Source organism: Caenorhabditis elegans, chromosome III (assembly GCF_000002985.6).
Source record: "Caenorhabditis elegans chromosome III".
NCBI classification, from domain to species: Eukaryota; Metazoa; Nematoda; class Chromadorea; order Rhabditida; family Rhabditidae; genus Caenorhabditis; species Caenorhabditis elegans.
In genome coordinates this window covers 13763995-13783801 of record NC_003281.10, presented here as the reverse complement: position 1 = coordinate 13783801, position 19807 = coordinate 13763995, and the positions used below count along the sequence as shown (strand labels likewise).

At 38.1% G+C, this 19807-nt stretch overlaps 5 protein-coding genes, 2 non-coding genes and 1 pseudogene across 16 annotated transcripts; 3 read left to right on the top strand and 5 right to left on the bottom strand.

Moving 5' to 3' along the window:
• Positions 1–342: 342 nt before the first annotated feature.
• Positions 343–1215, bottom strand: 3R5.2 (annotated as a pseudogene). The gene is made up of 2 exons: positions 868–1215; positions 343–441 (listed from the first exon to the last, which is right to left on the bottom strand). Coding segments are annotated over exons 1-2 (447 nt in total).
• A 1453-nt stretch (positions 1216–2668) lies between these two features.
• pot-3 (Protection of telomeres protein 1 ssDNA-binding domain-containing protein) lies at positions 2669–3587 on the bottom strand. Of its 2 annotated transcripts, none has more exons than NM_067447.4 (3): positions 3227–3587; positions 2932–3179; positions 2669–2882 (listed from the first exon to the last, which is right to left on the bottom strand). In NM_067447.4, the coding sequence occupies exons 1-3, from the start codon at positions 3572–3574 to the stop codon at positions 2831–2833; spliced, it is 648 nt and encodes a 215-aa protein (NP_499848.1). In that variant the 5' UTR covers positions 3575–3587; the 3' UTR covers positions 2669–2830. The 2 variants fall into 2 exon arrangements, with proteins under 2 accessions (NP_499848.1, NP_001380122.1); NM_001392236.1 differs by having other exon boundaries at positions 2674–2882; positions 3239–3587.
• Positions 3588–4893: 1306 nt separating this feature from the next.
• Positions 4894–10346, bottom strand: mdt-29 (Mediator of RNA polymerase II transcription subunit 29). Its single transcript, NM_067446.9, has 7 exons — positions 10285–10346; positions 9739–9846; positions 9034–9243; positions 8455–8685; positions 6076–6423; positions 5372–5632; positions 4894–5262 (listed from the first exon to the last, which is right to left on the bottom strand). Exons 1-7 carry the CDS (start codon positions 10330–10332, stop codon positions 5143–5145), a joined length of 1326 nt encoding a protein of 441 aa, NP_499847.1. The 5' UTR covers positions 10333–10346; the 3' UTR covers positions 4894–5142.
• A 110-nt stretch (positions 10347–10456) lies between these two features.
• On the bottom strand, positions 10457–12289 carry pdr-1 (the record flags this gene model as incomplete). Of its 3 annotated transcripts, NM_001383028.3 has the most annotated exons (7): positions 10458–10693; positions 10740–10814; positions 10868–11072; positions 11352–11442; positions 11489–11921; positions 12012–12157; positions 12203–12283. In NM_001383028.3, the coding sequence occupies 7 exons, from the start codon at positions 12269–12271 to the stop codon at positions 10552–10554; spliced, it is 1161 nt and encodes a 386-aa protein (NP_001370029.1). The 3 variants fall into 3 exon arrangements, with proteins under 3 accessions (NP_001360308.1, NP_001370029.1, NP_001293603.1); NM_001372678.3 differs by lacking the exon at positions 11352–11442 and having other exon boundaries at positions 10457–10693; positions 12203–12289; NM_001306674.3 differs by lacking the exon at positions 12203–12283 and having other exon boundaries at positions 10552–10693; positions 12012–12040.
• Positions 12290–12577: 288 nt separating this feature from the next.
• On the top strand, positions 12578–15154 carry cyk-4 (Rac GTPase-activating protein 1). The gene is made up of 6 exons (NM_067444.9): positions 12578–12684; positions 12729–12840; positions 12891–13383; positions 13434–13805; positions 13993–14745; positions 14792–15154. The coding sequence occupies exons 1-6, from the start codon at positions 12579–12581 to the stop codon at positions 14999–15001; spliced, it is 2046 nt and encodes a 681-aa protein (NP_499845.1). The 5' UTR covers position 12578; the 3' UTR covers positions 15002–15154.
• Positions 13757–13910, bottom strand: K08E3.13. Its single transcript, NR_052851.1, has one exon. It is a non-coding gene; the product is annotated as an Unclassified non-coding RNA K08E3.13 (non-coding RNA).
• K08E3.11 lies at positions 13849–13925 on the top strand. The gene has a single exon (NR_003432.1). It is a non-coding gene; the product is annotated as a small nucleolar RNA K08E3.11 (small nucleolar RNA).
• Positions 15155–15709: 555 nt separating the features above from the next.
• rml-1 (UTP--glucose-1-phosphate uridylyltransferase) lies at positions 15710–19772 on the top strand (the record flags this gene model as incomplete). Of its 6 annotated transcripts, none has more annotated exons than NM_067440.9 (6): positions 15710–15777; positions 17776–18000; positions 18049–18216; positions 18263–18367; positions 18489–19358; positions 19406–19772. In NM_067440.9, exons 1-6 carry the CDS (start codon positions 15718–15720, stop codon positions 19511–19513), a joined length of 1536 nt encoding a protein of 511 aa, NP_499841.1. In that variant the 5' UTR covers positions 15710–15717. The 6 variants fall into 6 exon arrangements, with proteins under 6 accessions (NP_499841.1, NP_001379395.1, NP_001022671.1 ...); NM_001392234.1 differs by lacking the exon at positions 15710–15777 and adding an exon at positions 15861–16066 and having other exon boundaries at positions 19406–19739; NM_001027500.7 differs by lacking the exon at positions 15710–15777 and adding an exon at positions 16484–16612 and having other exon boundaries at positions 19406–19740.
• Positions 19773–19807: the final 35 nt, after the last annotated feature.

Sequence of the window (19807 nt, the reverse complement as noted above, 5' to 3'; positions counted from 1 at the left end):
CCTAAGCCTAAGCCTAAGCCTAAGCCTAAGCCTAAGCCTAAGCCTAAGCCTAAGCCTAAGCCTAAGCCTAAGCCTAAGCCTAAGCCTAAGCCTAAGCCTAAGCCTAAGCCTAAGCCTAAGCCTAAGCCTAAGCCTAAGCCTAAGCCTAAGCCTAAGCCTAAGCCTAAGCCTAAGCCTAAGCCTAAGCCTAAGCCTAAGCCTAAGCCTAAGAAAAAGAAAAATTCACTTTTAATGGCTTTTCAGATAAAAAAATTGTTTTGAAATTTTTGACATATTTAGCTGTTGTTTAAAAATTGTTTGTTGTTTAAAAAGTTGTTGTTTTTTAAAAAGAAAAAATCGAAAAAAAACCTCAAAAAAACCTCAAAAACCTGTACTGAGCTTTTCCATCCTCGTTCACTTCTCCTTCTTGTTTCTGACGCACAAGCTCCGCACCGCGTTTGTTCATTTCCTGAATTTATTTATTCGATTTTGTAATCAAAAAATTAATTGATTATGTAAAAATCTGAAATAATCGAATAAAGATATAAAAATGGTTTTTTATTCAAGAAAAACATGGAAATTTCATTTCTCTGTTTTCAAGTCAAAATACTTTCTTTTTTTCGATTTTTTCTTTTTAAAAAACAACAACTTTTTAAACAAAAAACAATTTTTAAACAACAGCTAAATATGTCAAAAATTTCAAAACAATTTTTTTTTCTGAAAAGCCATTAAAAGTGAATTTTTCTTTTTCTTTGTTTGACCAAAATAATTGATGCTTTGAAAAAAAAAATTTGAAATAAATTTTTCTTACATATTCTTTCCTAAACATTCAATTTTATTCAAACCTTTAGTTTTTTCTATTCTTCAAAATTCCAACAAAAATTGTAAAGCTTACCACCAACGAATTTCTGAGATCCTTTTGCACCAAATTTCGAACCAAATCCACAGGATCCTGAACCATTCGAATTTGCTCCTCATTCGGTTTCAGCGGCTCTTTGGAGCTCTGTGCACCGGCCACAGTTGAGCCCGACGCTGCAGATGGCGGTGGTTGAACTGATGCAGGCGGCTGCTGGCTTGCCGGAGCCTGAATCGAGCCTGGATTGAATGTGGAAGCCGGTTGGACTGAGGACGGAGCCTGTGTTGAGCCTGGTGGCTGCACGGAGCCGGGTCCGAAGACTTGAATCGATTGGGGTCCTGTTTGGGAAGCTGGCCCGCCGGGAGGTATTGAACCTGGAGCTAGAACCTGAAAATTTTGAGAGGTTTTTGTTTTCTAAATTTTCGAAAAAATGTTATTTTTATTTTTCAAAGCATTGAAATTTAATGTTGAACTTTTTTGGAATTTTTTTTTGTATAAAAATTTTAATTTGAAAAAAAATCAAACTTTCACTTGAAATGCCAAATAAAGTAATTTTTATTTAAGAAATACAATTTTTTCAAAAAAAGAAGATTTTTTCCTGTTTATCATTGAAATTTTTTCACTATTTCGTTTGAAAAATCTCAAAAAAGAACCTTTTTTTACTCCTAAAATACGGGAATATTCGAGAAATTTCTAAAAATTTTTAGAATTTTCGAATAATTTTTTAAAAATGTTTATAAATACAGTGCTCCACATAATGATACGGCCACCCCCAAATTTTGGTATAACTCAAAACTGGGTTGAGATAGCAAAACATAGTTTCTTGTGAAAATGTTCGCTGTACTGGCTAACTTTCAGATAAGTATTGGAAATATACCTGAACCGTTCGTAAAAAAAGATAAACCATTTTTTCATGAAAAACCATATAAAAAATCCACAAAATGATACGGCCACCCTTGGTTTTTGTTTTCTTTTTTCGTTTTTTTTGCAATTTTTTTTGCTAAACGTTAGGTTTCATGTTCGTTTGTGTTTTTACAGCTATGGGTCGTGGAATAACTTTAACTGACTACGAAAAAGGACAAATTGTGCAAAATTATCTCAAGGCTTCTCGGATCGTCAGATTTTTCGTGATTTGAAACGTTTGAGAGATATGATCACTCGATATGCTTCAAATCCTGCCGCTTATTGCACCAAAAAGTCTTCTGGTCGCCCACCACTCCTTTCTGGTAGAGACAAGCGAAAAATCGTTCGTCGAGCATTCAATTGAACAGTGACTTGCTCGAAAAGTAGGAGCGAGATGAACCTGCCAGTGTCTGTTGAGACCGTACGTCGTGTCCTTCGAAGTCCCAGTTTATCAAAAGACGAAAATTAATAAAGGCTAATTTCATTACCGAAAAACACGGCCAAAATCTTATTCAGTTTGCTAAAATCAGCCAGAGAACTAACTGGAGACAAGTGAGGATTACGGTATGATCATTCAATCTCATGTTTTGGTCTCAGATCATCTTCAGTGGCGAGAAAAAGTTTAACTGTGATGGTCCTGATGGCTACCATGATTACTGGCACGATTTGAGAAAAGAAAAGATGAACTGAAACCAAAAACTGGGCTTGAATGACTATACCTTTTTTATAGGTAGGGCACTTTTTGCCTGCACAAATATGAGCAACCAAAAATAATTTCCAAGTTTTTAATGATTTGTTGCATATTATTTTAGCGATTTCTTTTACAAAGAAACCGCTAAAATGATTATTAAACGCGCGACCAGATCATTCCGCATAAAAGCGCCTCCCTTTAAAGTCGCAGAAGTGGAAAAACAAATGCACTGTATAATGCTGAAGAATTTTAAAAAATACTGCATTCCGAACAATCGTTAACAACACAATAAATATATTAAAAACCAAAAACAAACATGTGAGATACACCGGTTTGAACCGAAAATTACAGAAAAAAAAGAAAACGATATTTAGACGAACCGCCACGCTTTCGGTGTTCCTTTATTGTGGAAGATCACTCGGCAAAGGGTCCTTGTGGATGTTCAATTGAGGCCTGAAATTTAAAAAAAAATCTTTTTTTTTCAATTATGAAACCGACTTACTCTTCAGGAACACGATTTTCAGTAACTTCTTCCGGCTGTTGGAACTCGATGAAATTTTCATCGTACAAAACATTTTCCAGCACAGATTCCACCTTTCTCTTGAAATTTTGAAAAGCATCAACTTCGAAGTCGACTGGAACTGTCGAGATTCCACGTTGATATGCCTCACCGCCGCCGTGAAGAATTTGAATTTCTCTATGTGGTGTGGACGCTGCGTGCACATTTTGAATAGCCACGAAATTACCGGACTGCAAGACTATTGGTTAATATATAGAAGATGAATTAAAAGTGTTACATTTAGACTCACTAAATCAGCTCGATGCTCGTCGTAAACATTGATCTCAATCAGATATTCTTTCCCAAATTCTTCAATGGCTTTTCCAATACGCGGATTCGGCGGAACGATGTAACGTTTGAAGGAAAATTGAGTAACGTGAAATAGTTGTCTTTCTCGTCTCTCTTTGATGCTTTCTGGTCCGAATTTTTGAGCCCTCCACACTCTCAGCATCCATAAACCGTCCATTGTTTCGACAACAGAGTGAACTTGGGCCAGTAGATCAAAATATTGGTGAAAAAGCTTATAATATCGATCATCTTGGAATTTACAAGCAACAGCAAGACGACACTCGAGCGGTGAAAACATTTTCACCTGAAACATAGTATTACGGAAACATAAAATTCTGAGAATGCGTATTGCACAACATATTTGACGCGCAAAATATCTCGTAGCGAAAACTAAAGTAATTCTTTAAATGACTACTGTAGCGCTTGTGTCGATTTACGAGCTCATATGGATTGCAATACTAATTTTCAGAACATTTTTGACTTTGAGCTTACTAGTTGTTTTGTTTTTCTGAAAAAGTCATATGTAAAAAGTCAGAAAATGTAATTTTAATTGTAGCATGTAAGTTCAAAACTTCTATCTCGTAGAAATGTTGTCAAAAATTGTTACAAAATAGGTAAAAAATGTTGATGGAATCCTGAAATTAGCGAGACCCGTTTGCAATTTAAAAAAAGTAAAAGCAAGACTATTAGGGAGTGCAAGACTAATAGGGAGTGCCATACTAATTTTCGAGAGGTCTCCGAGGGGCAATACTAATAGGGAGTGCAATTCTAATAGAGAAGACGTAGTAATAGAAAAAATACGGTATTTATCGATAAAATATTGAAACTCAGTTAAAAATGAGAAAATAATTTCAATATCGCTCAATTTCATTCATTTCATTTTCCATTCATTTCAAAAAATCGAAAAAATCAAAAATCGACACCACCGCTACAGTAGTCATTTAAAGAATTACTGTAGTTTTCGCTACGAGATATTTTGCGCGTCAAATATGTTGTGCAATACGCATTCTCAGAATTTTTGAGGTCATATAATACACGGCCCGAGAAGTGGTACCTGTACGCAATTTGTCTACCGTATACCTGGACGTTTGGGCGCGTGTATCTCAAAAACGGTTGGTCCAGCTTTTTTGTGATGCATATAAAAAATGTCCGAAATTAAATTCTAAATTTTTTGGACCAAAGCTTTTTTCGTTATCACGCGCCCAAACCTGGTCTACACTCAAATTATCAGTAGAGCGCATTTGCATGGATGTACCACTTGCCGGGCCGTGTAATAATTTTAAATTTCACATTTTAAAGTACACATTTTAAACCATTTACATATCTATTTTCTTCTCAAAATTAGTTTTTTTCTAATAAAAAATTATCGTACTTAAAAATCTGACTCAATTCAAATTTTTTCTTTAAAAATGTGAAATTCATTTTTTGGAAAAAAACTATTTTAATGACAAAAAGATAGACCGAAAATAACTGAAGAAATTTTTTAAATTTGTTTTATGCTGTTTTAATAATTTGGTATTTCCCTTTTCAAATGGTGTAAAAGTAGATTTACCGGAAAACTGTCTGAATTAATGAAAAACGGACAAATCTCAATTTTTTTGAGAGATTAAAACGCATATTTCAGAGAAGTAAGTGATTTTTATTATTATTTTTAAACAAGAAGATCTCTCATTTTACATTGGAAAATCAATTCTCAGAGAAAAACGATAATTGAGCGATGAAAACACACAAGAAATTAAGAAAAATAAGATTTAACATTGAGAAAATGATTTTCTGAAATAGATGCAAATTATCTTTTTTATTTTACAGAAATGTAACGCTTTTTTGTATTTGAGAACAATAGAACAATCATTAAATAACTAATATTTACTCCATCATTTCGACGTCATCATTTTTGTGTTGATCCTCCCATTTCTTCTGTCGTCTTCGCATACTTTCCATTGAAGACGTCACACTTCCAATTGTGTCGTCGAACATTCTTTGTACCTGAAAAATTAGGAAAGTTTGACTTTTTTCAACGATCCTCCTTCGCAACGAATATTTGTTAGTGTCCAAACATCTACCAAAACACAATTTTAGCCTGAACCCTGCTTACAATTTCAGTATTATCCACAAAATTCTGCACAGAATTGACCATAACCTCCCCGTCGAGATCTCGAGAGCTCCGATCAAAGAACACTTTGTCAAGTTTGCTCAATTGTTTCGCTGTCTCCAATACTGTCGTCAAAGTACGGTCAATTTCATCGCAAACCGCATGAAAATCGTTCGTGGCTCTGCTGTACTGAGCTTTTCCATCCTCGTTCACTTCTCCTTCTTGTTTCTGACGCACAAGCTCCGCACCGCGTTTGTTCATTTCCTGAATTTATTTATTCGATTTTGTAATCAAAAAATTAATTGATTATGTAAAAATCTGAAATAATCGAATAAAGATATAAAAATGGTTTTTTATTCAAGAAAAACATGGAAATTTCATTTCTCTGTTTTCAAGTCAAAATACTTTCTTTTTTTCGATGAGGTTTTTTTTCGATTTTTTCTTTTTAAAAAACAACAACTTTTTAAACAACAAACAATTTTTAAACAACAGCTAAATATGTCAAAAATTTCAAAACAATTTTTTTTTTCTGAAAAGCCATTAAAAGTGAATTTTTCTTTTTCTTTGTTTGACCAAAATAATTGATGCTTTGAAAAAAAAAATTTGAAATAAATTTTTCTTACATATTCTTTCCTAAACATTCAATTTTATTCAAACCTTTAGTTTTTTCTATTCTTCAAAATTCCAACAAAAATTGTAAAGCTTACCACCAACGAATTTCTGAGATCCTTTTGCACCAAATTTCGAACCAAATCCACAGGATCCTGAACCATTCGAATTTGCTCCTCATTCGGTTTCAGCGGCTCTTTGGAGCTCTGCGCACCGGCCACAGTTGAGCCCGACGCTGCAGATGGCGGTGGTTGAACTGATGCAGGCGGCTGCTGGCTTGCCGGAGCCTGAATCGAGCCTGGATTGAATGTGGAAGCCGGTTGGACTGAGGACGGAGCCTGTGTTGAGCCTGGTGGCTGCACGGAGCCGGGTCCGAAGACTTGAATCGATTGGGGTCCTGTTTGGGAAGCTGGCCCGCCGGGAGGTATTGAACCTGGAGCTAGAACCTGAAAATTTTGAGAGGTTTTTGTTTTCTAAATTTTCGAAAAAATGTTATTTTTATTTTTCAAATCATTGAAATTTAATGTTGAACTTTTTTGGAATTTTTTTTTGTATAAAAATTTTAATTTGAAAAAAAATCAAACTTTCACTTGAAATGCCAAATAAAGTAATTTTTATTTAAGAAATACAATTTTTTCAAAAAAAGAAGATTTTTTCCTGTTTATCATTGAAATTTTTTCACTATTTCGTTTGAAAAATCTCAAAAAAGAACCTTTTTTTACTCCTAAAATACGGGAATATTCGAGAAATTTCTAAAAATTTTTAGAATTTTCGAATAATTTTTTAAAAATGTTTATAAATACAGTGCTCCACATAATGATACGGCCACCCCCAAATTTTGGTATAACTCAAAACTGGGTTGAGATAGCAAAACATAGTTTCTTGTGAAAATGTTCGCTGTACTGGCTAACTTTCAGATAAGTATTGGAAATATACCTGAACCGTTCGTAAAAAAAGATAAACCATTTTTTCATGAAAAACCATATAAAAAAATCCACAAAATGATACGGCCACCCTTGGTTTTTGTTTTCTTTTTTCGTTTTTGTTTTCTTTTTTCGTTTTTTTGCAATTTTTTTTGCTAAACGTTAGGTTTCATGTTCGTTTGTGTTTTTACAGCTATGGGTCGTGGAATAACTTTAACTGACTACGAAAAAGGACAAATTGTGCAAAATTATCTCAAGGCTTCTCGGATCGTCAGATTTTTCGTGATTTGAAACGTTTGAGAGATATGATCACTCGATATGCTTCAAATCCTGCCGCTTATTGCACCAAAAAGTCTTCTGGTCGCCCACCACTCCTTTCTGGTAGAGACAAGCGAAAAATCGTTCGTCGAGCATTCAATTGAACAGTGACTTGCTCGAAAAGTAGGAGCGAGATGAACCTGCCAGTGTCTGTTGAGACCGTACGTCGTGTCCTTCGAAGTCCCAGTTTATCAAAAGACGAAAATTAATAAAGGCTAATTTCATTACCGAAAAACACGGCCAAAATCTTATTCAGTTTGCTAAAATCAGCCAGAGAACTAACTGGAGACAAGTGAGGATTACGGTATGATCATTCAATCTCATGTTTTGGTTTCAGTTCATCTTTTCTTTTCTCAAATCGTGCCAGTAATCATGGTAGCCATCAGGACCATCACAGTTAAACTTTTTCTCGCCACTGAAGATGATCTGAGACCAAAACATGAGATTGAATGATCATACCGTAATCCTCACTTGTCTCCAGTTAGTTCTCTGGCTGATTTTAGCAAACTGAATAAGATTTTGGCCGTGTTTTTCGGTAATGAAATTAGCCTTTATTAATTTTCGTCTTTTGATAAACTGGGACTTCGAAGGACACGACGTACGGTCTCAACAGACACTGGCAGGTTCATCTCGCTCCTACTTTTCGAGCAAGTCACTGTTCAATTGAATGCTCGACGAACGATTTTTCGCTTGTCTCTACCAGAAAGGAGTGGTGGGCGACCAGAAGACTTTTTGGTGCAATAAGCGGCAGGATTTGAAGCATATCGAGTGATCATATCTCTCAAACGTTTCAAATCACGAAAAATCTGACGATCCGAGAAGCCTTGAGATAATTTTGCACAATTTGTCCTTTTTCGTAGTCAGTTAAAGTTATTCCACGACCCATAGCTGTAAAAACACAAACGAACATGAAACCTAACGTTTAGCAAAAAAAATTGCAAAAAAAACGAAAAAAGAAAACAAAAACCAAGGGTGGCCGTATCATTTTGTGGATTTTTTTATATGGTTTTTCATGAAAAAATGGTTTATCTTTTTTTACGAACGGTTCAGGTATATTTCCAATACTTATCTGAAAGTTAGCCAGTACAGCGAACATTTTCACAAGAAACTATGTTTTGCTATCTCAACCCAGTTTTGAGTTATACCAAAATTTGGGGGTGGCCGTATCATTATGTGAAGCACTGTATATTTCTTCTCTGTTTTTTTAAAATTTTTCAATAAAATCCGAAAATTTACCGATCCAGGTCTTTGAATGCTTCCGGGTTGTTGAATATGTTGACTTTGCTGAGACCCCGGCCTTGATAATGTCTGCTGTTGTGGCTGCAAATGCATTGGGTACTGATGCTCCATTTGTGAGCCCGGGAGCCCGGGTGCACCAGATGTGTGTTGTAAATTGACGGGAACCGACGACGGCGGAGCAACTGAGCCTGGACGTGAGACGTGTGTTGGCGGAAGAGACATTGGTTGCTGAAATTACATTTTTTTTTCAGCTAAAAAAGATTGTCACAAATTACTTTTATTTGGAGATTTATGTTTGAACGGCCAATTGTTTTAGATTGGTTTTTTTTTAATTTCCAACAAAAATTCTGAACAAAATAATCGGAAATTTGAATGAAAGTAGAGTTCGGAAAATGGGGATTTACTTTCAGTTTTAAAATACTAGGAACATTCCATATGCTGAAATACCACAAAAAAAAGAAAAGAAAATGAAAATTCCAAAAACACGAATTTCCAACTCTCACTAATTTCCCCTTTTTGAATTTTTTCCAAATATTTTTTCAATAGTTCTAAGTTTTATCAGAAATCTCCCCGTACATTCATGCCCATTTGCTGTTGCATCATCTGTGGAGTGGTCGGATTTGCGGCAGTGGGCACCGACGAGGGAGCCTGAAGCTGTGCTCCAACTAGAGGGCTTCTCGGTTGCATTTGTCCTTGTGGTTGAAGATGAGGATGCATTTGGAGATGAGCACCTCCCGGCGAGCCTCCTTGTGGTACCATTTGTGGAGTTCGAGCTCGTTGGTATGGCTGAAAATTGTGGTAAATCGATATTTTACAGAATAATAGGTACTTGTGTATTATACCCCCGCCATTTTAGAAATTAATTAAATTTCCATTAATTTATCCGTTTAAATTAAACGTGATACCCATTTTCCTTGTTAGGCTTAGGAATGGTGTTTTCCTAAGCCTAAAATTCCACACGTTTTTATTTTATAAGCTAAAAAATTAATTTTTAAAATGGCGGGGGTATAATACACAAGTACCGAATAATATATGTTTAAGCGCTTTTTATTTGTATCGTAGTGTTATTATTTACTATTTAAAAAAACCGAAATGGTATGTTTCCTATCAAATTTCTTTAGTTTTAGCGATAAAATACGCTAAATCTGTTTAATTTAATGTTTTAAAAAATTTCGATCAGAAATTTGCGGAAAAAATCATAAAATATTTTAATTTTACGTTAAAAAATTTATCAGAAAGTGCTATTTCAAATTTTCGATAAATTGGACGGTATATTACTACCTGTTGAGCCTGTTGTTGTATTTGCTGTTGACGTTGCTGCTGCATTTGTTGTTGCTGCATTTGTTGCTGCCGCATCATTTGTTGCTGCTGTTGCTGCTGCATTAACATCTGAAATGTTTTTATTTTATAATCTTTTTATTCCTAGTTTAAAATTTGGTTATATGGTTTTAAAAAAGCTCTGAAAACGTCTTAAAATGAAACTTTAAAGGATATTTGAGTGAGAAATTTTCAAATTTCAGTTAAAAAATGCGGTGAGTTTTGTTTTCATGAAAAAGTTGTTTTTTTAATTTTCATGAAAAAAATAATTTTCAGCCCACTCCAAAACTGAGATATATCCCGAAGCTCAAGAAATGTTTCCATGTTGGTGTGATTGTACATTTTCATTAATTTTTTTTGTTCCCAAAATTAAAAAAAAGACATTTTTTGACTTCAATTGTTTTAAGGATGAAGCCGTAGAAAAGTGTGAAATTTTTCCGAAAAAGGTTGTAAAATGTGCTCAAATTCACTAAAATTTACTCTCAAGTTCAAAAGCACAAAAAATCTTACATGTTGTTGCTGCGGCGTCATACTTGGTGGAGGTCCTTGTCCTGACATGTCTATGGAGATCCCTGCGAGAAATGTGTTCTTTGAAATTTGGCAAAACATTTAAAAAAAGGTATGAAATGAGCGAAATACTCAGCAACAAAAATTGAGAAAAAGATCTAAAATTTGAAGAGAAAAAATGTCAATGTAACTTCAGACACACCGTAATTGTTGTAAAAATCTACAGAATAACACGTACAATCTCTAGAAAAGATGAATTTTAGAGAGTTATTAATTAAACCAATGGTCCCATTGACACTCTTCCTTCCATTCTGTCTTGCACTTGAAACACCAATCCATTCCACACGAGGTACAGTGAATGTGAGCACATCCGCCGTTCCGTTCGGTTGCCACGTGGCATTTTGGGCATCTTCTGGAAGAATTTACAGTTTTTTGTAGTGGATAATCGCTGAGATCACCTTGTAGTCGCGTCAATTGTAGTTCGGGTGAGATCGTCTTCGCTCTGGCACACACAATTTCTTTCGAAGCACTTTCTGAACGATGATATTTATTGCGATAAAATTTCCGATTTAGAAGCTCAAAATACCTGCAAAACGAAAAAAAACAATCTGGACACTGGGATCTTCCATCGTCATCATAGGGCTCCCAGAAGAAGCTCTGCCCACACGAGACATTCGGGCAAGTCACACCCTTGTCGTCCACGGCAATCAATCGCTCGGTGGCTTTCCGTTGGTATTCGCTGTACGACGTCTGACCCATAATGTGGAAATGGTGCACATCTTGTACCACTCCTGAAGTTATTTTTCAATTAAATGTTCTGTTTAATTTCTTTAAAACTTTTTTTTTCAATTTTCTCGGCATTGAAAAACTATTGAAACATGTGAGAAAATTTTCAAAATAAATTTAAATAGAACGGGTGGGGGTTTTTTTTGCAAAAAAAAAACCATGCCAGACTTGCAAAATGGAAACATAACATATTTGTATTTTTTGGAAGATTTTTTGTTTCTATCAATTAGTTTTCAGGATCACTACTGCAGAAAATTGAATGGTTTTGATAAAATCGAACGAACTATTGCACCCTGGATAGGGGCAGAAAATGGTGAAGCCATGCGGCGGCTGATTGACAAAACCGAATCGTTCCAGTTGACTTAGCAAATAATCCTTTAAAATTAAACAATTTCAACAAAAAATTTAGATTCTTACTCACTCTGAAACAGAATTGGCATGTAATATGATTGCATCCGAGGTCGAAGATCACTTTCTCCTTCCCATCACAAACACAGCACTCGGTCATTTGCCAATTTCCGCGTACGTGAGTTAGAGCTGCGGCCGGATCGTTGCAGGCTAGACATTTGAACTTGAATTCAGCGAAAAGACCTGGAGTACAGCATTCTTCGCAGACCGCCGGTATTCTCTTGCTTTTGAGAACGTCGGACCAGTTCTGGGGTTCAGATTTGACTAGAACAGAGGTTGACGAGCATTTTTGGCAATAAACCCGCAGTTTGCCGCGCTTGACGTCGTCACAATTTTTGCACCACACGTAGAAGCTTCCGAGAATTGAAGAATCTGTTGTTATTTTTGCAGTAGTAGCACCGTTTTCGTTGTGACTATTGAACTTTGGACGGAGAAGCATGATTTGTCTGAAATAATATTATTTGAATAACAATTCCAGTTATTTATATAAATAACAATTCCAGTTATTTATATAAGTAAATATTTACTTGACCTACGTTGCAGGTGTCAGTGACAAATCCCTCATAATCGTTGATTTTGATAACTTTTTCCCACAGAAAACCACTTCCAGCTCATCGCTGGGAATTTCGGTGAGCTTTTCCACATCTTTTGTGAGATCTTCGATATTTCCAGTTATATTTATCTGAAAAAAATAATGTATATATTCAAAGTTTGAAATGTCCACTACATTAAGTGTTAGATTCCTACGTTGACCTGTTTTTCTATCTTGTATTAATATAGAGATTTCATCAGACATGCTTCATGAGAGCTGAAAATTTGACTTAGAAATTAACAAAAAAATTTCCTGCTAGCGGGCCTGCTTGCAGTTTTAAACATTAAATTCAAAAAACTAGTCGAGGCCTTGAAGCCCCATGTTTTTGTGCACACTAGTCCTCGCAGTCATGTGCGCCCTATGGCAAGCGTAGCGGGTCGCGTCGCGTGTGAGACAAACGCAGCGAGCTTCAAATTCGAACTGTTTTCCACGAAATTTGAAACGGTTTTCACGCATTTTTCTCTTATTTTCGGGCGAGTTTCTCGTTTTCTAATCATTTCCACATTTTAGAATGAAGTCCAGTACATCAAAAGAGAAGGTGTGCGGCGAAAACTCGCGTCACATTTTCAACATGATTCTAAACTCACAGCGACCGCAATTCGATATTAAGGATATAGGTTAGTTTCAATTATCATTTTCAAATTTTAATGACGTGTTTCAGGAATGTTTCATTTGATTGATGAGATTGAGCGTCTCCGCAAGCTGTGGAAAGATTCCGAGGAATCCAAAAAGCGGCTGAATGCAGATATGAGAGAGGCCGAAGAAGCACTTGCGTAAGTGAAATATTTCATGTTTACGTGTTTAGAAAACACTATTATTTCAGAAAAGCTCGCAAGAAGCTGGCAATGTTCGATATCGATGTCAAAGACACTCAGAAACATTTACGCGCGTTGATGGAAGAAAATAAGGCGTTGAAGCTCGATCTAAACGTCTACGAGACTCGTGAAAAGCAGCTGAAAGATGCGATGAAGAACGGTATATTCAATAGTCTCACCAAGGAAGACCGCGATCAGTTCAAGTTTCTTCACGAGCCACTGGTCCGGACATACTCGAAACGGGTGCAGCAGAGGCATCCACATTTGATGGAGGACACACAGGACGATGAGGACGATAGTGAGGTGGATTACGATGAAACTGGAGACAGTTTCGAGGAAGTTATTCATTTGCGCAATGGAAGAGAGGTCAGAAGAAGCTCAGCTGCTGGAAACGCAGTTGGTGGCAAGCGGAGAAGCGCGTCAGCACATGCGATTACTGCTGCTGCCAATTCGAAGAGGAGCAGAAGCCGTGTTATGACAGCTACTATAGATGAAGAGCCGGTAAAAATTATGACATGACAGTTTTTGTTGAATTGCGTTTGTTCTTTCAGAATGAGGGTGGTACACCTCCAAAAAGATGCCGTGATGATGGTTCTACACCTCATCAAGAAATGACAACTACCACCACTACCACCACCACCACTACTATTCATAACTCTCGAGCTCAGAACCAGGACCCGCCACGTGTCTCACTTCACCGCCAGCTCACCCGCAGGAGCTTGAGCTGTGGAAGTATTCCATCATGCGATCAAACACCAGGACAAACCACAAATAACATCGGCCTCGGCATGTCGTCCGCCATTCTCACCAAAAGCACACTTGATATCCGAACCCTGAAACGTGGCACGCCGGCGTGGACTAATGGAACAACTCGTGACATCGCAATGAGACCACACACGTTTATAGAGGCAGGAATCAAAGCGGTACGTGTAAAAAATGCTAACAAATTTCTTTAAAGTGAGCTCTGTAGTGATGAAAATCATGCTAATCATGAAGAGGCGCGTCCGTCTCGGACCCCATGTTGCAAACATCTATTTCTGAACAAAGAATTCCTATTTTTTCTGTTAAACATGAATTGCCACACTGTTTTAATACCTTTTTGATTTTCAGATGCGAAAATGCGACAAATGTGCTACAGCCCTGAAGCTCGCCACATCAATGAAATGCAGAGACTGTCACCAGGTTGTCCATCGTAGTTGCTGCAACAAACTTCATCTCCCGTGCATACCACGCCCCAAGACGATGATGACGCCGAAATCCGCATTACGTGGAGCCAAGCCGGGCGCAGGAGAGTTCCGACTTCAAGATTTTTGCACATCTGCGAAGCCAATGATCCCGGCAGCAGTTATTCATTGTGTGGTTGCCCTGGAGGCTCGTGGACTCACGCAGGAAGGTATTTACCGCGTTCCTGGGCAGGTTAGAACTGTCAATGTGCTTTTGGACGAGTTGAGATCAAAAACGGTACCCAACGTGGGCCTTCACGACGTTGAGGTCATCACAGACACCTTGAAACGGTTCCTAAGAGATCTTAAAGACCCGTTGATCCCAAGAACGTCTCGTCAAGAGCTCATCGTTGCTGCAAACCTCTACTCTACGGATCCAGATAATGGACGTCTCGCCCTGAATCGAGTGATCTGTGAGCTCCCCCAAGCGAATCGAGACACCCTCGCCTACCTTTTCATTCACTGGCGCAAAGTTATCGCACAATCGAGTCGCAACAAGATGAACTGCGAAGCGATGGCGCGGATGGTGGCTCCGGCGGTGATGGGTCATCCAGTGAAGCAATCGCAGTCCCAAGCGATAGCTGGCAGAGATGCCACGGATTGCCATCGAGCGATGACTGCTCTATTTGAATTTGATGATGTAAGTTTTCAGGAGGATATTTTCAAGATTAAAATAAAAATTGCAGGTATATTGGCAACGATTCCTAGGGACATCTGCAGTTTCCATGGCTTCTAATCAAATTGAAACGGCTCGACATCAGGACAATTTTGCTCTCTGTGATCGTAGCATCCTTGGACCAGTTACAACATCACCAGCCACTCCCCTGCTTGCTCGGTCGGCCAACGCGACTCGAGCACGTGGTGCTCATCTGCTGGGGTCGATGTTCCACGATTAGGAGATCGTGATTATTTCGAAGCTATTTTTTTATTTATTTAATTCTCCCGTTTCTCACGACACCAAATATGTCCTCTCATTCATTTACACAACCGTCCATAATACTCGATTCCGAGCAGCACATTTGTAAAATAAATGCTTATTAGCCCACTTTTTATAACAGTTTTATGAATTTGCTTATTGTATTCAAAGTCTTTCATAGTTAATTTATTTATATTCCCAATCAATCTCAAATTCTAATAAAGCCATAGTGAAGCAACATTCGGTGATCACAACAAAAAGTTCAGTTTTTCGAAAGAAACGTGCATTTTCACGATAAAAAGGTCCCGGAGCACAATTGAGACGCAGAGAAGTGGAGAACGGGCAGTTGCTCGTCTTCTTCTCACTTGTTGTTCTGCATTTTTGTCGATACTCTAGACGAATTTCGGTTTTTACATAAATAAAAGCTTTTACAAATGCATTTAAAAAATAAATAAGCATTTTAAGTTAAAGGTGCATAGAGTATCTGACGTAAATTGGTCCCACAACGAAATTGGTCGGTATGCGCGCGAAAATTAATTTTGAGCTTTGTTTTCGTTGCAACCACCATTTTGTCGGGAAAAGTTATTCTAACTTCCCAAAGCTATTTCGTAGCCGTTTTATTCATACTGTCTATCTTCCTTTTATTTATTCTTTGTCATTATCTTCTGAAATCTTGTTTTCATTTCAGAGAGAGCCATGGCACAGCGACACGTCAGCGTGGGATGCTTTTCGACGTTCAGCGAGGCTGAGGCGAAGGTAATGCTTTAAGCGTGCTTAAAACTTATCAAACATAAGCATCAAATGCTGATAACTGTGTGCGCCGCCCATCGTACATATCGCCCAAAAAAAATAATAAAAATCTGTAACCCGCGCTGCAACAAAAATACAAGTACGAACGATTTTTTTTCTATTCCATATACTCTTTTTTCCTCTCCCGAAAGAACGACACGTTTCCAAAAAAGAACCGACTGTGTATACAAATCATTGTTGCAGTTAGTTTGCAAGGGAAGAATATATATTTTCGTGGATAATGACTCCGTTTCCGGTGAGTATCGTGATCTTCTTGAGAAACCATTTCAAAAAAATTATTTTTTGGGGAAGACTACAAAGACTGAGATCAAAATGCTCGTCTTCTCGCCCACCGGAGAGTAAATATTTAGTAGCGAAAAAATATATACAAATACGTAGACAATGTCTAAGGAATTTGCGCTTCTGTGGTATATAAATGAGAAGTCGCGGTAGATGTTTTCAGAAAATGTCAACTATAGTTTTTTCTGCTTGCTTCCATGCTTCCCACCACGTCGCTTACGTCATTGTATTCTTGTTTCAAAATTAGGATAAACTAGTAGGTTGGCCACAGCTTCATCCCCTCATGGTCCGATTTGTCGAGACTGTACAAATAAACAATGCGACCATCAAGATATCGAGTCAATAAAAAAGGAAAACAGTAGGAAGAATCTCTGCGTCTATCTCTTGTCGTACAGCCCATAAATTGTTTCAAAAACAATAACTTCTGTATCTTCTTTTCATTTCCCCAGTTATTCGTCTCCCGTTGCAACTTAAAAATTCTCAAACTATCAACATCATGCCGGTGGGTTTTGATAAATTCTGGGGCCTTTTAAATAGTCTCAAATGTAGTTAATTTGTGCCATTATCAGTCCGTAACTGTTGTGTTATCATCACGTGATAAGAGAGACGCTTTTCGAATTTTCCCTCGTCCCTATCACACTCTCGCTCGGCAGTTTCATCTTTATCTTCGAGAAAATCATTTTCCAAATCAATCGCTCTTGCCATGAACGTCTCCTTCTCGACAAGCTCGCTGTCGGTCTCCAACTCTAGAACCAGACTGATCTCGTTTCGTGAGACGGAACACGGTGATCAGAAGGTTTGTGATTATGCTGCCCTAAAACACAAAGTGCCTTGTACGGGTTGTATTATGACCAGCAACACGTATGTTGTGACCAGTATTGTAGTTCGTGCGCCTCGCTCACACAATTGTTGTATGTGCTGTGATTTTTCCGATTATAAAATAAAAGTTGTCTCTTTGTGTCGTCAGCTGTCGCTCCGTCAAACTTTGAGCCTGATGACCATGTTCTTTTATTTTTCAACTGTTGATTGTTTTGCAACTCAACAGACCCTCGTTATTTTATTTACTCGGTTACTGATCGTTTAGTGATTGACCGTAGTGGTTATTTGGAAATAACGTGTTTAAATCATTTTGTTGATTTCTAGAAGCATCTAGTCCAGAAATTCTTCAGATTTGTAAATCTCCAGCGAAGTTTTTTAGAATTGTTTCTAAATAGCCCACATTTCTCGAACTGCTCGCCCACCGAAAAAAAAAAGCAAAAAGTGCGTTAATTCTAAATGTTATATCCTTTTTCAAACCCGCGTGAGGCCGAGTGTCTGTTATTCTTCCCATCCAGTTTTTCTTACCGCCTCCCACCGGTTCGTCGTGATATCTTCCTTTCCGATCGTACCCCGACGATAAATTGCTTCATATCTGTTTGGTTGGCAAGGATTTGTTACATCAGAGAATTCAGATCACTTTTTCTATTTTTGCCGTCCAGCATAAATATTTCGCGTTTCCTTCAAGTCTATTTTTAAAAAAAGTTTCTAGCAGAATAAATATGGGTCCGCAGCCAGTTCATCGTCTCCATTCGCTTGATCACAAGCCAGACGAGGTTAGGAATATAATTTAGTTGATAGAAGTGTATTCACACTTTTGTAAATGATTCACTAATCTTCGATTTTCAGAGCTCCGAAGAATGGAAGACCTCAACGAAGCTTGAGGCTCTTGGATCGATGGAGGGAGAGTTGGCTCACCTGCTTTCAACCTGCAAACCTGAGACGTTGAATCACAACAAGACAGAGCTATCGGGCTTCCGCAATCTCTTCGCTCGCTTTCTTCGTGCCAAGCCCACCGTCGATTGGTCCAAGATTGAGCCTCTTCCAGAGGGAGCCATCCGTCCGTACAAAAGTGTAAGTTGACTTAAATGTAAGCATTCCAAATAAACATCAATTATTCAGCTCGGTCATGTCGTCGACAAGGAACTTATCGCTTCGCAACTTCGCAAGTTGGTCGTGGTGAAGCTCAACGGAGGTCTCGGGACATCAATGGGGTGCAAGGGACCAAAGTCGGTAATTTCTGTCCGTAACGATCTGACCTTCCTTGACTTGACCATGCAACAAATTCAGGTGAGCCTTGAAACGGAGGAAATTCTGTTAAATCTCTATTTTACAGACTTTAAACAAAACCTATGGGGTCGACGTTCCCCTCGTGCTCATGAACTCGTTCAATACAAACGAGGACACTCAGAAAGTGCTCAAAAAGTATGCCAACGTTAAGGTGAGATTCTAATTCGGATTCAGGTGTTTGTTCAAATATCCGCATTATGGCATCTTCGACTTACATCACAATAATACGAATTCGGAAACTTTCGATTTTAAATTCATACACAATCTTTCAGGTCTCCGTGCATACCTTCTCCCAATCTCAATACCCACGTATCAACCGTGAGACTCTTCTTCCAATCGTCAAATCACTCGAAGCCGACGACAACGAATGCTGGTACCCACCAGGTCACGGAAACTTCTACGAGGCCTTCCACAACTCTGGACTCCTGGACAAGTTCCTCGCCGACGGCAAAGAATACTGTTTCCTATCCAACATTGACAATATGGGAGCTACCGTGGATCTTTCTATTCTCAATTTTGTGCTGAACCCATCTCCCGATCAAACTGCTCCGGAGTTCTTGATGGAGGTCACCGATAAGACCCGTGCTGACGTGAAGGGAGGAACTCTCATTCAGTACGAAGGACGTCTTATGCTTCTTGAAATTGCTCAGGTGCCGAAGGATTATGTGGACGAGTTCAAGTCGATTAGCAAATTCCGAATTTTCAATACTAACAACTTGTGGGCCAAGCTTGACGCCATGAGAAAAATTGTGGTGGAAAACAAGCTCGAAATGGAGGTTATCGTCAATCCGAAGCATCTCGACCGTGGGCTTGATGTTATTCAACTCGAAACCGCCGCTGGTGCAGCCATCAAGTCATTCTCTGGAGCTGTTGGAGTCAATGTGCCACGTTCCCGTTTCTTGCCAGTCAAGAAGACTTCTGATCTTCTGCTTTTAATGTCAAATCTTTACGATATTGACAATGGATCCTTGACGCTGTCTCATCAAAGATCCTTCCCAACAACACCGCTGGTGAAGCTCGGATCTTCATTCGATAAGGTCAAGGACTACCTGGGACGGTTCAATGGAATCCCTGATCTTCTCGAGCTGGATCACTTGACAGTTTCTGGTGATGTCTGGTTCGGAAAGGATGTATCTTTGAAGGTAACTTGAATTTTTCCATATAGGTCATCAGTAATTTTCAATTTCAGGGCACCGTCATCATCATTGCCAACCACGGAGATCGTATCGATATCCCGCCTGGTTCGATTCTGGAGAACAAGATTGTTTCTGGAAATTTGCGCATTTTGGAGCACTAATTTTTATAGGGTTATTCCTGATTTTTCATTACATTCGCCTTTTCTCTCACAGTCCCTCAGTAGTGCCGTTTATATGTAACTAATATTTTTTGAATAGTTTCTCCCAAGTTTATTTGCATCCCTCTCACCACCCGTACTGGAAAATTGTAAATATATATTGTAATACTACGGTAAACGAAAATAGTAACGATTCATATGTTCAGTGAATACAAATGTCTTTATCAATATTTTCTACTTTTTGTTGTTCTTCCAAGGTTTCCGGATGTATTGAGAAGATTTTCTCTCTCGGAAAGA